This window comes from Brachyhypopomus gauderio, unplaced genomic scaffold (genome assembly GCF_052324685.1).
Source record: "Brachyhypopomus gauderio isolate BG-103 unplaced genomic scaffold, BGAUD_0.2 sc89, whole genome shotgun sequence".
NCBI lineage: Eukaryota > Metazoa > Chordata > Actinopteri > Gymnotiformes > Hypopomidae > Brachyhypopomus > Brachyhypopomus gauderio.
Window position 1 is genome coordinate 460810 of NW_027506910.1, and position 17410 is coordinate 478219.

At 50.4% G+C, this 17410-nt stretch overlaps 1 protein-coding gene across 1 annotated transcript in view; it reads left to right on the forward strand.

Moving 5' to 3' along the window:
- Window positions 1-15789, forward strand: part of kcnh1a (potassium voltage-gated channel, subfamily H (eag-related), member 1a) — a 65912-nt gene extending 50123 nt beyond the window's left edge. Inside the window, 5 exon segments of the mRNA XM_076992089.1 lie at window positions 13169-13237; window positions 13239-13302; window positions 13305-13806; window positions 13808-13862; window positions 13864-15789. Coding sequence (XP_076848204.1) covers window positions 13169-13237; window positions 13239-13302; window positions 13305-13806; window positions 13808-13862; window positions 13864-14034 — 861 coding nt within the window. The 3' untranslated portion in view covers window positions 14035-15789.
- The last annotated feature ends 1621 nt before the right edge of the window (window positions 15790-17410 follow it).

Below are 17410 nucleotides of genomic sequence, written 5' to 3' on the forward strand. Positions count from 1 at the left end.
AGTGTGTAAAGTGTGTCTGCTAGAACAGAATGGAAGTGTATAAAGTGTGTCTGCTAGAACAGAATGGAAGTGTGTAATGTGTGTCTGCTAGAACAGAACGGAAGTGTGTAAAGTGTGTCTGCTAGAACACAATGGAAGTGTGTAAAGTGTGTCTGCTAGAACAGAATGGAAGTGTGTAAAGTGTGTCTGCTAGAACAGAATGGAAGTGTGTAAAGTGTGTCTGCTGGAACAGAACGGAAGTGTGTAAAGTGTGTTTGCTGGAACAGAATGGAAGTGTGTAAAGTGTGTCTGCTAGAACACAATGGAAGTGTGTAAAGTGTGTTTGCTAGAACAGAACAGGAGTGTGTAAAGTGTGTCTGCTGGAACAGAATGGAAGTGTGTAAAGTGTGTCTGCTAGAACAGAATGGAAGTGTGTAAAGTGTGTCTGCTAGAACAGAATGGAAGTGTGTAAAGTGTGTCTGCTGGAACAGAACGGAAGTGTGTAAAGTGTGTTTGCTGGAACAGAATGGAAGTGTGTAAAGTGTCTCTGCTAGAACACAATGGAAGTGTGTAAAGTGTGTTTGCTAGAACAGAACAGGAGTGTGTAAAGTGTGTCTGCTGGAACAGAATGGAAGTGTGTAAAGTGTGTCTGCTAGAACACAATGGAAGTGTGTAAAGTGTGTCTGCTGGAACAGAAGTGTGTAAAGTGTGTAAAGTGTGTCTGCTGGAACAGAACGGAAGTGTGTAAAGTGTGCCTGCTAGAACAGAACGGAAGTGTGTAAAGTGTGTCTGCTAGAACACAATGGAAGTGTGTAAAGTGTGTCTGCTGGAACAGAATGGAAGTGAACAGAACAGAAGTGTGTAAAGTGTGTCTGCTAGAACAGAATGGAAGTGTGTAAAGTGTGTCTGCTAGAACACAATGGAAGTGTGTAAAGTGTGTCTGCTGGAACAGAATGGAAGTGAACAGAATGGAAGTGTGTAAAGTGTGTCTGCTAGAACAGAACGGAAGTGTGTAAAGTGTGTCTGCTGGAACAGAATGGAAGTGTGTAAAGTGTGTCTGCTAGAACACAATGGAAGTGTGTAAAGTGTGTCTGCTGGAACAGAATGGAAGTGAACAGAACAGAAGTGTGTAAAGTGTGTCTGCTAGAACAGAATGGAAGTGTGTAAAGTGTGTCTGCTAGAACACAATGGAAGTGTGTAAAGTGTGTCTGCTGGAACAGAATGGAAGTGAACAGAATGGAAGTGTGTAAAGTGTGTCTGCTAGAACAGAACGGAAGTGTGTAAAGTGTGTCTGCTGGAACAGAATGGAAGTGTGTAAAGTGTGTCTGCTAGAACAGAACAGAAGTGTGTAAAGTGTGTCTGCTGGAACAGAATGGAAGTGTGTAAAGTGTGTCTGCTAGAACACAATGGAAGTGTGTAAAGTGTGTCTGCTGGAACAGAACGGAAGTGTGTAAAGTGTGTTTGCTAGAACAGAACGGAAGTGTGTAAAGTGTGTCTGCTAGAACAGAATGGAAGTGTGTAAAGTGTGTCTGCTGGAACAGAACGGAAGTGTGTAAAGTGTGTCTGCTAGAACAGAATGGAAGTGTGTAAAGTGTGTCTGCTAGAACACAATGAAAGTGTGTAAAGTGTGTCTGCTGGAACAGAATGGAAGTGAACAGAACAGAAGTGTGTAAAGTGTGTCTGCTAGAACAGAATGGAAGTGTGTAAAGTGTGTCTGCTAGAACAGAATGGAAGTGTGTAAAGTGTGTCTGCTGGAACAGAACAGAAGTGTGTATAGTGTGCCTGCTAGAACAGAATGGAAGTGTGTAAACTGTGTCTGCTAGAACACAATGGAAGTGTGTAAAGTGTGTCTGCTGGAACAGAATGGAAGTGAACAGAATGGAAGTGTGTAAAGTGTGTCTGCTAGAACAGAATGGAAGTGTGTAAAGTGTGTCTGCTGGAACAGAACGGAAGTGTGTAAAGTGTGTCTGCTAGAACAGAACGGAAGTGTGTAAAGTGTGTTTGCTAGAACAGAACGGAAGTGTGTAAAGTGTGTCTGCTAGAACAGAACGGAAGTGTGTAAAGTGTGTCTGCTAGAACAGAATGGAAGTGTGTAAAGTGTGTCTGCTAGAACAGAATGGAAGTGTGTAAAGTGTGTCTGCTGGAACAGAATGGAAGTGTGTAAAGTGTGTCTGCTAGAACAGAATGGAAGTGTGTAAAGTGTGTCTGCTGGAACAGAATGGAAGTGTGTAAAGTGTGTCTGCTGGAAAAGTGCAAGTGACTGAGCACTCCCATGCACTATGTCTCCTAATACACCTGTGTGAAGACATACAGGAAGTGCCAGTTGACTATGGGTATTTAGAACAGTGTAGTGAGTCTTCCAGAAATGTTCATGGTTTTGCAAGTGGATCTTCCAACCGTACAGTATTAAAACCAAAAGGTTACAGCTGTGTGCAGTAAAAGGTCTTTCTGGATGGATCAGTGACATACCACCCTTCTGAGAGTCTGTCTACGTTTTTACTTTGCATGAAAAAGGGGGCCGTCTGAGGGTTAAACAGTAGAGGATATATGATCATAGAGTGTGTGTTCTGGAACACAGTCCAAATGAATGGTTTGATCTAACATTATAACTTCAGTGGGACAGGATAACTTCAGAAGGACAGGATAACTTCAGGGAAGCAGGATAATTTCAGGGGAGCAGGATAACTTCAGTGGTGTCTGGCAGGACATTAGTTATGCTGACAGTAGCATTTCTGCCATGTTTATGTTTCCCCACAGAGATGGCATTTTTATACAGTAGTACACACCTAGAGAAGAATTAAATTTATGTGTGAGCAAGTCAGCAAATGTATGAGTTAGAGAGTCTGTGTGTGTGAGAGAGTATGCGTGTATGTGTGAGTGTGTGAGAGAGAGAGAGAGAGTGTGTGTGTGTGTGTGTGTGTGTGTGTGTGTGTGTGTGTGTGTGTGTGTGTGTGTGTGTGTGTCTGTGTGTGTGAGAGAGAGAGTGTGTGGATATTGAAAAGTTCAAGCCTGTTCCATTCATATAAATTAAGAATAACCATATTGTCATTTCAGTCTTGGAGAAATTTAAAGTTCCTTATCAAGGGGTTAAACAAAACAAAATTCCTTCAATCCCCCCATTCTCACATTCTTCCCGCAGTGTAAATATCAGCACTCTCTGTCTCTCACTGAGTCAGCTCAGCCTAACAGCTCACATTAAAGCACCATGATTACATGTGTCAACAGGCATGGAAATTAAAGCTACAAACAGCAGAAACCTCCATGAGAACCCAGTGTGAAGGCATCTCTAATTCAGTTTGCAGCGTTGGTTACATACACACTGGCTGCTGTAAACATTGTAAACATTGTGATGGATCATAAGCTAGAAAACCTGAGGCCATTGGCTGGACTCCCGAGAGCTTGTTGTCCAATCAGTAGCCACCAAAAGCCTTCAGCATCACTGAACTGAGTTGAGGTGGCTTTTTGTTTCCGTGGCGACATTATCACTTGCATAAGCAGAGGCAGTATTGAGGAACAAGCAATTTTATGGCAATGCTTTTATGGGAAGTGGAGATGGATCATTTGAATAATAGCAAAGAAAAGTCTAAAAGAATGAAACAATTCTAAACCCAGTCATTGCTGTGGACGAATGAGTCTTGAGGAGACAAAGGATAAAGTAACAGAGTTACTGAGGACACCTTTAACGATCCAGCCAGCAAAGACTGCAGGAGGCAGACCAGTTTTCATCAGCAAAACAACCGAGATTTACCAGCACCAGTGCTGGTCCCATTCAAGTGTGCGCGTATGTTTCCTGTGCTGGACCCAGCTGGACCTGGTGCTGCTTGAGCTCTGGGTTTTAGCCAGGCAGTTCCTGAACACGGCTGAACCCAGACAGAGACAGTGAATGACATCACGGAGGGACGAGAGCACTTAGAACACAACCCAGACACGAAGGGGGGAAAAGACGGACCATCTCTGCTTTAATCCGGAGAGAGACGGATAGACGGAGCCTTTCCTCTGTTTAAAGACTCTGATGGGAACTCTTGGACCGCTACATGTCTCCCTTCATCATCTGGCCGTCTCTTCGAGCGCTCTACAGGAAGCGGCTTTTAGAATGAGTAATGGTCCACGCAGGCCACAGCCAGGAGCGTGAGGACTCTCTGTGGTTAGCCAGCCCTGGCTTGGCCTCTCCGGACACACGCAATTTAACCAGCCGAACATGAGCGCAAAGTGATGACCAAAGAAATCCAGGAAGTAAAGCATGCAGGATATGTTTAAGGTGCAGAGAGAGAGGAAGAGTTGGGGGAAAGACAGAATTGTAGAAACCCAGACATACACACAAATGGTGGAGGTGGATGCCACTTTCAGCGTTTCTCTTTTTAAAAAATATTCTTTTGATTAAATATTGAAGTCCCACAAAAATCCAGCTACCTGCAGCTCTCTCTGAGAAGCATCATCACGGACAGAACACAGCATGTCGGCAAACACACAAACACACACACATTTGGCCTACGTCTCCTTTGCATAATAAATCAACATTCCTGACTCCTGCTTTACAAATGACACAAAGAAATAATACCTAAGAAGGTTTTCTGCTGGTCAGCAACCTCCAGAATTGGTCCATAGATTCACACCTAAACTCCAGATCTCCTGAAAAGCACAGACAGAATGACAATCATGAATATTTCATCAGGGGTTTCTGTCTTGCTTTAATCTTTAGTTGTGAAGAGCCCCCCCCCCCTCCTCTGTAAGCTTTATGACCCCATGTCCTTCTTTCCATTCTGTTTATTGCACTTTACTTTTAGTCCATGGATCTGCTCAGTTGTGTGTGTGTGTGTGTGTGTGTGTGTGTGTGTGTGTGTGTGTGTGTGTGTGTGTGTGTGTGTGTGTGTGTGTGTGTGTGTGTGTGTGTGAGAGAGAGAGAGAGAGAGAGAGAGAGAGAAACAGAGACAGAGTGTGTGCTGATGTTGTGGGTAGATAATATGATACAATTTGGGCTTGCAGTGCAAATGGGTATATGGATGCATTAAAATGATAATGATGTAAAGCTCTCCAGTGTCACACGTGTGTGTGTATGTGTGTGTGTGTGTGTGTGTGTGTGTGTGTGTGTGTGCGCACGCAGCAGGATGGGATGAACTGAGATTCATTACTGTTGATCTTCCAGGGTTATATGCATTGGCACACACACATGCACACACATCACACTAGCATGAAAATGGAAGCAGACAGACCATAACATTTGCATGGACAATCATGAGTGTGTGTGTGCTGTGTGTGTGTGTGTGTGTGTGTGTGTGTGAGAGAGAGCATCTCATACTGTCAAATCTGTATCTCAGGCTATTCTTTAAGAGTGACAGATTGCTGTGTTTCTCTGCACATTGCCAGTGCTAAAACTTCAATTTCGTTAAGCTCAATCAGGAAGTAAATTGCCAATATGTCAAACCTAGTCATGATACGCTCAGAGTAATACTTGCAGTTCATGCAATACATGCAATACACGCACGAACAGTTCCATCAGAGAGAGGTTTGCCCAAATGCTCTGGTGTGTCTCTGCTCTGGTGTGTCTCTGCTCTGGGTGTGTGTGTGTGTGTGTGTGTGTGTGTGTGTGTGTGTGTGTGTGTGTGTGTGTGCGTGCACTCATGTGTGAATACTGTCTTGATTATGTTTTCGTAATAAAACAGACTTAACAAACTATCACAATGTACCAGAACGAACAAGCCGGCAGTGAAACTATGTTATCAGCACCGTTATTGTGTTGAAAAGTTCAACTGGGACTAGAGCACTAACTATTCCAGCATCACAGAGTCCAGAGCTGCTTCCTGTTCTGCTTTTGTGGAGCTCGGAGTCAGGCAAAGAAAATCTGTCCTTCACACGAGATACATGGAGGACAGTAGTACAGGTAGTGTGGAGAGTTGGCACAGTGCAGTGTGTGTGTGTGTGTGTGTGTGTGTGTGTGTGTGTGTGTGTGTGTGTGTGTGTGTGTGTGTGTGTGTGAGTGTATGTGTGAGTGTGTGAGTGTGTGTGTGTGTGTGTGTGTGTGTGTGTGTGTGTGTGTGTGTGTGTGTGTGTGTGTGTGTGTGTGTGTGTGTGTGTGTGTTTTTAGCCTCATGCTGACCAGAAGCATATGGCGGTACAAAGGCTGCAGGATTCACTCTCACACAGGGCAGGATGAAGTGTGTGTGTGTGTGTGTGTGTGTGTGTGTGTGTGTGTGTGTGCATTTCTGTACATTTCTGCAACTTATATATATGATATAAAAATAAGATAAATAATATTTACAAAAGTTTCATTATTGATTACATAACATGGTTCAGTAATGTAAACTGAGCAAGTAACTTCAGAGGCCCATGTTGCTATGGTGCAGAGTGTAGTGAATGTGTGTAAGATTTAAGGAGGCACCAGGGAATGTATGTAAGATTTAAGGAAGCATCAGTGAATGTGTGTAAGATTTAAGGAGGCAGCAGGTGAATGTGTGTAATGTTTAAGGAGGCACCAAGGAATGTGTGTAAGATTTAAGGAGGCACAAGTGATTTTGTGTAAGGTTTAAGGAGGCACCAGTGAATGTGTGTAAGGTTTAAGGAGGCACCAGGGATTGTGTGTAAGATTTAAGGAGACACCAGGGAATGTGTGTAAGATTTAAGGAGGCACAAGTGAATGTGTGTAAGGTTTAAGGAGGCACCAGGGAATGTGTGTAAGATTTAAGGAGGGATCAGGGAATGTGTGTAAGGTTTAAGGTGGCACGAGGGATTGTATGTAAGATTTAAGGAGAGGCACCAGTGAATGTGTGTAAGATTTAAGGAGGTAGCAGGTGAATGTGTGTAATGTTTAAGGAGGCACCAGTGAATGTGTGTAAGATTTAAGGAGGCACAAGTGATTGTGTGTAAGGTTTAAGGAGGCACCAGTGAATGTGTGCAAGGTTTAAGGAGGCACCAGGGATTGTGTGTAAGATTTAAGGAGACACCAGGGAATGTGTGTAAGATTTAAGGAGGCACAAGTGATTGTGTGTAAGGTTTAAGGAGGCACCAGTGAATGTGTGTAAGGTTTAAGGAGACACCAGGGATTGTGTGTAAGATTTAAGGAGACACCAGGGAATGTGTGTAAGATTTAAGGAGGCACAAGTGAATGTGTGTAAGGTTTAAGGAGGCACCAGTGAATGTGTGTAAGTTTTAAGGAGGCACCAGGGAATATGTGTAAGATTTAAGGAGGTACCAGGGAATGTGTGTAAGAGTTAACGAGGCATTAGTGAAAGTGTGTAAGGTTTAAGGAGGCACCAGTGTCTGTGTGTAAGATTTAAGGAGGCACCAGGGAATGAGTGTAAGATTTAAGGAGGGACCAGGGAATATGTGTAAGGTTTAAGGAGGCACCAGGGAATGTGTGTAAGATTTAAGGAGGCACCAGTTCTTTCCTCATTCTCCCCTCTCCTTTCTCTGACTTTCAGAACTTTGCAGAGGGAGAGGTCTGTAGTGTGTAGGTTTGATGTATGGTCCATACATCTAGATGTTTGTGTGTGAGTGTGTGTGTGTGTGTGTGTGTGTGTGTGTGTGTGTGTGTGTGTGTGTGTGTGTGTGTGTGTGTGTGTGTGTGTGTGTGTGGGCATGTGTGTGCGCACACGCGTGTGTGTGTAAGGCACAAGGCTTGCAGCGAGTTAGCACAACTGAAGGCTATGTCCACTTCATCTGCCTGTTTCCAAGGGCAACCAGGTTAATGTCAACTTTGAGAAAAGGCAGCTAATTGGCAGAAATCTGTGTGTGTGTGTGTGTGTGTGTGTGTGTGTGTGTGTGTGTGTGTGTGTGTGTGTGTGTACCAAAAGTATTGCTGAATCAGCAGACACACACACACACACACACACACACACACACACACACACACACACACACACACACACACACACACACACTATCAGATCCAAAGACAGGCCATTCACGTCTGAACTGGGCAGCAGACACCTCCAGGTCGTTCATTAAGTGGTCTGTCTCTGCACACAGGACCCCTACTGACCGCTCAGTTGGACCAGTCTAAACGCGGCACTGTTGCCCACATGTTAGTAGCGAAGATCTGGTACAAAAGATGTTTACAAGGTTTTCAATTGTTTAAAAAGCATTAACAATTGAAAGAAGTTCAAAAGAAGACGTGATAGACACTGAAATATAAGAGAACGGCCGATTGAACATGGGGTGTGTCAGGATTGATCATGGTTATTAGGCTCAGCTGCGTTTCTGGGGTTTTTACAAGGGTCAGTGTCATTGAACCGAGAGAAGTGAACCTGCCATGAACCTGCAGAACCTGAAGGTGGTGTGAGGAGTGGGAGGAGGAATAATGCAGGTTAGGCTGCCAGCAGTTAGACCTCAGACTCTCTGTGGCGTACCTAGTGAAACGGTGTTTCTACGCACACAGCGTTCACAGCATCTACAGGAAGTAGCTTCCAGTGAGTGAGGAGAGGATCCGCTCTCATGTGCTGCTTTTGTGTTTGTTTACTGGTCACAGTAAATCCACAGACAGATTGGCGGGACAGATGCTTTGACTCTCCGCCCCATTTTGTGAATATTCATTACAGCAATATGAATATTAACACACGAAAGATGGCTTCATAATCACACGCACTGTCCAGAACTCTTTAATGACAGGAACATGCTGCTTCCCTATCTTTATGCATATGTGTGTGTGTGTGTGTGTGTGTGTGTGTGTGTACTGCTGGCTAAAGGTTAAAAACACTCAATTTGCAGCATAAAAAAAGTCATTTATTTATAAAGTGATGTATTTATAATCGACGTATTGAGGAGGTCAGTGGAGGTTCATGGCTGTATGAAACACTAGCAGGAGCAAAAATCACCATCCCCCTCCCTCCATCCCCTCCCTCCATCCCCTCCCTCCATCACCTCCCTCCATCACCTCCCTCCATCCCCTCCCTCCACCACCTCCCTCCACCCCCTCCCTCTATCACCTCCCTCCACCACCTCCCTCCATCACCTCCCTCCACCCCCTCCCTCCATCACCTCCCTCCACCCCCTCCCTCCATCACCTCCCTCCATCCCCTCCCTCCATCACCTCCCTCCATCACCTCCCTCCACCCCCTCCCTCCATCCCCTCCCTCCATCACCCTCCCTCCATCCCCTCCCTCCATCACCTCCCTCCACCCCCCTCCCTCCATCACCTCCCTCCACCCCCTCCCTCCATCACCTCCCTCCATCACCTCCCTCCATCACCTCCCTCCATCACCTCCCTCCACCCCCTCCCTCCATCCCCTCCCTCCATCACCTCCCTCCACCCCCTCCCTCCATCACCTCCCTCCACCCCCTCCCTCCACCCCCTCCCTCCATCCCCCTTCCCTCCATTACCTCCCTCCATCACCTCCCTCCACCACCTCCCTCCATCCCCTCCCTCCACCCCCTCCCTCCATCACCTCACTCCATCACCTCCCTCCATCCCCTCCCTCCATCACCTCCCTCCACCCCCCTCCCTCCACCACCTCCCTCCATCCCCTCCCTCCACCCCCCTCCCTCCATCACCTCCCTCCATCCCCTCCCTCCACTCCCTCCCTCCATCCCCTCCCTCCATCACCTCCCTCCACCCCCTCCCTCCATCACCTCCCTCCACCCCTTCCCTCCACCCCCTCCCTCCATCACCTCCCTCCATCCCCTTCCCTCCATCACCTCCCTCCATCCCCTCCCTCCACCCCCTCCCTCCATCACCTCCCTCCATCCCCTCCCTCCATCACCTCCCTCCACCCCCTCCCTCCACCCCCTCCCTCCATCACCTCCCTCCATCCCCTTCCCTCCATCACCTCCCTCCATCCCCTCCCTCCACCCCCTCCCTCCATCACCTCCCTCCATCCCCTCCCTCCACCCCCTCCCTCCATCACCTCCCTCCATTCCCCTTCCCTCCATCACCTCCCTCCATCCCCTCCCTCCATCACCTACCTCCACCCCCTCCCTCCATCACCTCCCTCCATCACCTCCCTCCACCCCCTCCCTCCATCACCTCCCTCCATCACCTCCCTCCACCCCCTCCCTCCATCACCTACCTCCATCACCTCCCTCCACCCCCTCCCTCCATCACCTCCCTCCACCCCCTCCCTCCATCACCTCCCTCCATCACCTCCCTCCATCCCCTTCCCTCCATCACCTCCCTCCATCCCCTCCCTCCATCCCCTTCCCTCCATCACCTCCCTCCATCACCTCCCTCCACCCCCTCCCTCCTTCACCTCCCTTCATCACTTCCCTCCATCACCTCCCTCCACCCCCTCCCTCCATCACCTCCCTCCACCACCTCCCTCCATCACCTCCCTCCATCCCCTCCCTCCACCCCCTCCCTCCACCACCTCCCTCCACCCCCTCCCTCCACCCCCTCCCTCCATCACCTCCCTCCATCCCCTTCCCTCCATCACCTCCCTCCATCCCCTCCCTCCATCACCTACCTCCATCCCCTCCCTCCATCACCTCCCTCCATCCCCTCCCTCCACCCCCTCCCTCCATCCCCTTCCCTCCATCACCTCCCTCCATCACCTCCCTCCATCACCTCCCTCCATCCCCTTCCCTCCATCACCTCCCTCCATCCCCTCCCTCCATCCCCTTCCCTCCATCACCTCCCTCCATCACCTCCCTCCATCCCCTCCCTCCATCACCTCCCTCCACCCCCTCCCTCCTTCACCTCCCTCCATCACTTCCCTCCATCACCTCCCTCCACCCCCTCCCTCCACCACCTCCCTCCATCACCTCCCTCCACCCCCTCCCTCCACCCCCTCCCTCCATCACCTCCCTCCATCCCCTCCCTCCACCCCCTCCCTCCTTCACCTCCCTCCATCACTTCCCTCCATCACCTCCCTCCACCCCCCTCTCTCCATCACCTCCCTCCACCCCCTCCCTCCACCCCCTCCCTCCATCACCTCCCTCCATCCCCTCCCTCCATCACCTCCCTCCATCACCTCCCTCCATCCCCTCCCTCCATCACCTCCCTCCATCCCCTCCCTCCACCCCCTCCCTCTATCCCCTTCCCTCCATCACCTCCCTCCATCACCTCCCTCCATCACCTCCCTCCATCCCCTCCCTCCATCCTCTTCCCTCCATCACCTCCCTCCATCCCCTCCCTCCATCCCCTTCCCTCCATCCCCTCCCTCCACCACCTCCCTCCATCACCTCCCTCCATCCCCTCCCTCCACCCCCTCCCTCCATCCCCTCCCTCCATCACCTCCCTCCACCCCCTCCCCTCCATCACCTACCTCCATCACCTCCCTCCATCACCTCCCTCCACCCCCTCCCTCCACCCCCCTTCCCTCCATCACCTCCCTCCACCCCTCCCTCCATCACCTCCCTCCATCACCTCCCTCCACCCCCCTCCCTCCACCCCCTCCCTCCATCACCTCCCTCCATCACCTCCCTCCATCCCCTCCCTCCATCACCTCCCTCCCACCCCCCTCCCTCCACCACCTACCTCCATCCCCTCCCTCCATCACCTCCCTCCACCCCCTCCCTCCACCCCTTCCCTCCATCACCTCCCTCCATCACCTCCCTCCATCACCTCCCTCCATCCCCTCCCTCCATCCCCTTCCCTCCATCACCTCCCTCCACCCCCTCCCTCCACCCCCTCCCTCCATCACCTCCCTCCATCACCTCCCTCCATCCCCTCCCTCCATCACCTGCAGTGAGAATAAAAAAGGGAGAAAATGCATGGAGATGGAAAGAGATGGAGAGAGAGACACGGAGAGAAGAAATGATGGGGAGAATTTTGAGAGGCCAGAATGAGGGAAATCAAAAGGGGGATGTACTCGGAAGAGAAAGAGAGAAAACGAGAGTGAAAGTGTGAAAGAGAGAGAGAGAGAGAGAGAGAGAGAGAGAGAGGAGAGCGGAGGAATCGCTGATGGCCCTGGTGTTGAGGGAAAGCCAGACCCTGCACTGCTGTCCTGTTAGGGCAGGTTAATAGAAACACTTCCCTCAATCTTCCTCTCTCCTCCTCCTCCTCATCGCCGAGTCTAATCTTCCACGGTCCTCCTCTCACTCACCCCGGCAGCAGGCTGACCCAGACGGGCCAGGGGTGTGTGTGCGCTGAGAGAACCGACCCCCACCCAGCACAGGAAGAACAAAAAGCCCTTGGCTTTAAAATATACATGAATGCCAATGAATAAAGAATCCTGAGTGTGTGGCCGGCGGCACTGGGGGGGGGGGGGGGGGGGGGGGGGGCTCCTGGGTGGAGCTGAGTGGAAAAGTGGGTGGAGCTGAGTGGAGAAGTGGGTGGAGCTGAGTGGAGAAGTGGGTGGTGCTGTGTGGAGAAGTTCCTGAACTTAAATGCAGAATCTGGTCCTAGGTTTTGTAACCACCGGTGGCAAACTCGTGCCATAGGTCAGTGTTTCTTACCTCAGACAGTCTGCCTGTCACTTCCTGACCCAGCTGAAGCCGTCCTGAAACCCAGAGCACGTGTTCCTGGCACCGTCGAGCACGTTAGCTGATGAGACTGTCCCATCTTCAGGTCCAAGTGTTGCTCTACACACTCCCTGTACCTACAGATCCGTGTGATGACACAATGCCGCAATCAGCTCAGTCAACTGGGGTTTACAAAATCCAGCGCTGGAAGTGGGATTGAAGGACTGTAGAGTCCACTGGACCGGCACCTGCTGCAGAGAAGGGGGGGGGGGGCTATTGTGCTGCTATTGTGCTGGTGCTGCTATTGTGGTCTGTATGTGCTGGTCTACAGGAGGCCTTAACCATTCACACGCAACTGAATGTGAACTGAATGTGTCATGATGATCTGGGCTTCATCGTCCTCTCGCACGTGTGTGTGAATGTATATGTGTGTGTGTGTATATGTGTGTATGCATACGTGTGTGTGTGTGCGTGTGTGTGTATGCATACATGTGTGAATGTATGTGTGTGTGTGTGTATATGTGTGTATGCATACGTGTGTGTGTGTGTGTGTGTGTGTGTGTGTGTGTGTGTGTGTGTGTGTGTGTGTGTGTATGCATACATGTGTGAATGTATATGTGTGTGTGTGTATATGTGTGTATGCATACGTGTGTGTGTGTGTGTGTGTGTGTATGCATACATGTGTGAATGCATATGTGTGTGTGTGTATATGTGTGTATGCATACGTGTGTGTGTGTGCGTGTGTGTGTATGCATACATGTGTGAATGCATATGTGTGTGTGTGTGTGTGTATGCATGTGTGAATGCGTGTGTGTGTGTGTGTGTATACATATGTGAAATATTTTTTTTTTCCACCTAGATTGTCTTCAGGAAGATCAGTGATGTCAAGCGTGAGGAAGAGGAGCGTCTGCGGAGGAAGAACGAGGCGCCCGCTCAACCTGCCGCCCGACCACCCCGTCCGGCGCCTCTTCCAGCGCTTCCGCCAGCAGAAGGAGGCCGCCTCGCCGCCGAGCGAGCCAATCCCGAAGAACGCGACCTCGAGAAAGGTCACGCCCACGGCGAGGCCATCGTCCAGGACGTGGTCGCCCCACCGCCCACCAGGGTGGTCACCGTGGACCGAGAGCCCGGCCCACGCCCGTCCCCCTCAAACTCCGCCTGCAGCCACGCCCCTGGGCCCCTCGGACCGGGCCAAGCTGCAGGCGCCCACGCCCTCCTCCCTGGCGGTCGGAGCCGGGCGTCGGAGCCGCGCGTCTCCCGGGGCTGGGGGCGGTTCCGGGAGAGCCTGGCCAAGCCCGAGGGCTGGAGCAACGTGGCGAAGGCGGAGTCCATGGAGACCCTCCCCGAGCGCGGCTGCAAGTCGGCCGAGCCCAGCGGCCTGAAGAAGACCGACTCGTGCGACTCCGGGATCACCAAGAGCGACCTGCGTCTGGACGAGGGCGGGGCGCGCACGCCCGGCGAACGCAGCCCGGTGCAGCCCGACGGCCGGCCACCCCCCATCCCCCCCCATCCCCGAACACCCGCTCCACAGCACGCTGTTGGAGCTCCGCGCAGACCCTCAAGGAGGAGCTGTCGGCGCTCGGCAGCCGCATGGTCGCCCTGGAGACGCAGGTCGCCGAGGTGCTGCGGTTGCTAAGGAGACAGAAGACCCCGCCCTCTCCCGTCTCCCTGTTTCAGGTCTCGCGGCCCACGTCGCCGGGCTCGGACAATGAGGACATCTTCTCCTAGTGCTGGAGTGTCTCTTGACTCCCGGTTCCCGCGGAAGCCTTTGGCGGTGGAGAAGAGTGTGTGGTGACCCCACGGGTGTAGCGGCCGGCGGGTTTGATGGGCAGCGTCCACAGATGTAGCTGCTGCTCAGACTCACACAGGGGTGCGTGGTGCTCACGGCTTGGGGGCAATTCTGCAAAAATGCACGTGGTTCTGGGTAGGTGCAAAAGAGAGAGAGAAAGAGTGAGAGTTGAAAAGAGGATATTGGATCCTGAGGGAGAGGAGAGAATGTTTGATGTCTAAAACACACACACACACACACACACACTAGTGTGTTACAGCACTGCTCCATTAACCCCTTGAGACAGGAAGACAGAGTGGACCCGCTGTAGCCTCTGGACCCACTGTGACGGACGGTTGTCATGGAGAGAGACGCAAGAGTCCCATCTGGCAAGCACTGTTCTCTGGTGTTTAAAACTCTGACAAAGTGTATGTGTTTGCGCTGTCTCCCTAACACACACACACACACACACACACACACACACACACACACACACACACACACACACACACGTTCTCTCCACACTCTCTCCAGGTTCCTCCGCACTTCTCCCTGATTGGCTCTCTCCATTTCCTTCATAAAATCTGACCCGGTCGCTCCGACTGAACCCAAACAGATGCGTTAAACTGGCAGTCAAGAATCTTTTAGCCGCTACAGTTTTGACCCTCGGGGTCCCTGGTCTGCAGGGGGCCCATCAGACTGGTCATATCGCTCCTTAACTTTCTAGGGAGGGTCTAGGGAAACGTAGTTCACTTTCTAGGGAGGGTCTAGGGAAATGTAGTTCAATGAGGACGGAGGAATTAAAGGAGGAGTGACCACCACATTACAGACCCCGCCCCCTGAAACAACGTCACTGTTACTCTTAACGGCTGAGTCTTCCCTAACTGATGGACATTACTGCAAAAGTGTGGATCTAGCTCTTACATACAAACTCTCTCTCTCTCTCTCTCTCTCTCTCTCTCTCTTCCTCCCTCTCACACACAAACACGCATAATTAAATGTGCATGTGATCACTGTGGCCTTTCTACTAGCTTTGATGTGTATGCCTCATTATTTTGGGTTAGAGATCAGTAATACATCACCATCATGCACACACACGCGCAGACATTTCTGGGGCCTCTCAACCCCCTTCTACCCTCTCACACTCCTGGTCACTACACTTGGGGCTATTGTGGACCCAGACAGAGGCCCAGGGAGTTGGTACACAGCTTTAATGTCTGTCCTGGCTTCTAGATGTAGTCTCTCAGCGTGACTCTATGCTACATGCAAAGCCCTCCAAAATAATTAAGGCAAGGAGGACACATTGTTTTTGTCGTATTCTTGACCAACTGTAACACAATGTCTTTTACATCATCTTATGCAATACCTCCCAATCACAGATATGACTTATTGAGTATGACAAAGAATGAGCTGAAAATACCTCGTGAGCCGTGTGCTGTTGGACTAAACGCCGGGTCTGTTGTGACAGGACACGTCCCAATATTTAGGATGTTCAAGCCCTTGATGGCTTCATGCTTGATTCCGCCGGAAGACAGGAGCTTGTTGACTTCTGTACCCCAGTTCTTTCACACTGTAGCTGCTGTCTCAGGATCAGAGGAGTGTGTACATGTATCTGCGCTCCCCTCTAGTTGTTCCTGTCCTTATTCCTCTCCCTGCTATATCTGTACCCAGCTGGAATCCAGGCTTGCTGAGGGCTTTTTTCCCCAGTACCCAGTACCCCCCCCCCCCCCCCCCCCCCCCCCACCTGCAGGCGGAAGTGGCACTCCGAGTGCTGGCGTGTGCTTATTTCAGCAGACCCTCAGCCCGGTCACAGCCCCAGAACGGTCTTGCAGCCCCAGAACGGTCTCCGCTCTCTTCGGCTGCTCTCCGTGGTGCAGGGTGGAGGTGTGGCAGGCGTGGACAGTTATAGCCCACGGCAGCGGGGACCTCCGCGGGCCCGGGCCTACATCAGCTCCGGGTTAAGGCTCTTGGGGAAGCAGGGATGGGGAGTGCTCACGATGGGGAGCTCAGGAGCTGAACCTAGTGTATGTCAGTCGGACCAGAACCTACTGGCTTTAAATTGTGAGATATGTTCACCTCCAGACCTGAGAGGCTGTCCAGAGGAGCTGTCCGGTGCTGAAATAATAACTAATAGCAACTCAATCGGTGTTACATTCAAGAACCTTAAGAGTGCCATCCTAGGGTCAGACTTTGCCAAAACAGTGTGTGCATGCGTCTCTGTGTATATACATCTAGTAACACAATGCATGCATATGTGTATCTGTCTTTGTGTATGAGGTTTAATTGAAGCTCCTGTGCAGTGGATACAGGTGTTTGAGCAGAATACAGCTTGTCTAAAGCAAGATTCTCCAAAGTATTAAAATCAGTGACAGTGTTCAAATGATACACAGTCAATGTGTATATACAAAAATGTTATTACAGTGTTTATAGTCAAGCGAAGCAAGCAGGAGAATCACCCCATGAACTCTTAACAGCACGGAAAAGCAATGAAATGAAGAGTGAAGACAGACAGGATGAAGACAGACAGGATGAAGACTTTGCATGCACTCACATCACAGCGTTTAATCACATCAAGAATCATTACTGATGAGTGAATGCCGTTTGCTTGTTTTTAAACACATCAAAGCAGAACACGTAACGCGCTCATCACTGTATGTAAAGTGGAAAATTATCTTTCTGTTATGAGGAAGCGTTTTGTTTTTGTACACTGTACAAATGTTTTACTAACGAGACGATATTTGGCTGAGTGGTATTAAGCTTCCTTTGCATTAGCTCATGAGCGCTAGGGTCAAGGTTCATCTCTGCGTATTCCCCCTTAGCCCCTCCTACTCCACGCCCAATAAGATGCGCGAATGTGGACTACGAATGTTCCAGACATGCAGGTGCGCGCTAACCGGGTCGTGGATTTGAGCTGGGCTTTGGATCTTAAGCTGTCCGATACGCCTTTCCCGGTTCCCGCCTGGATTAGCACCCCTGACGGAGGTGGTGGGACACGCAGGAACAAACCGCTAAGCTGTTCTTATGCTGATCAGAACACAGGATTACGTTGGTGTTTTTGTTTAGCTTTAAGCTACCTAGATCATCCCTACAGCAGGTGGCAGGGGTTGTTGGGTGTCTGTAAGAATGACCATGAGATCACCCTCCATTACAGGAAATCTGGTATGAATGGCACTTAAACACATTTTACAAAGTTTTACATTTTACTAACAAATATCACTTAGCAACTATCCTAGGATGCCATTTGTATCTCAGTTACGATAATGTGAGATCTGTACCTTAACGCCTTGTCAGGAAAGGTCAGTGATTGTTGTTTAGCAGGTAAACAAACCCAGTTTT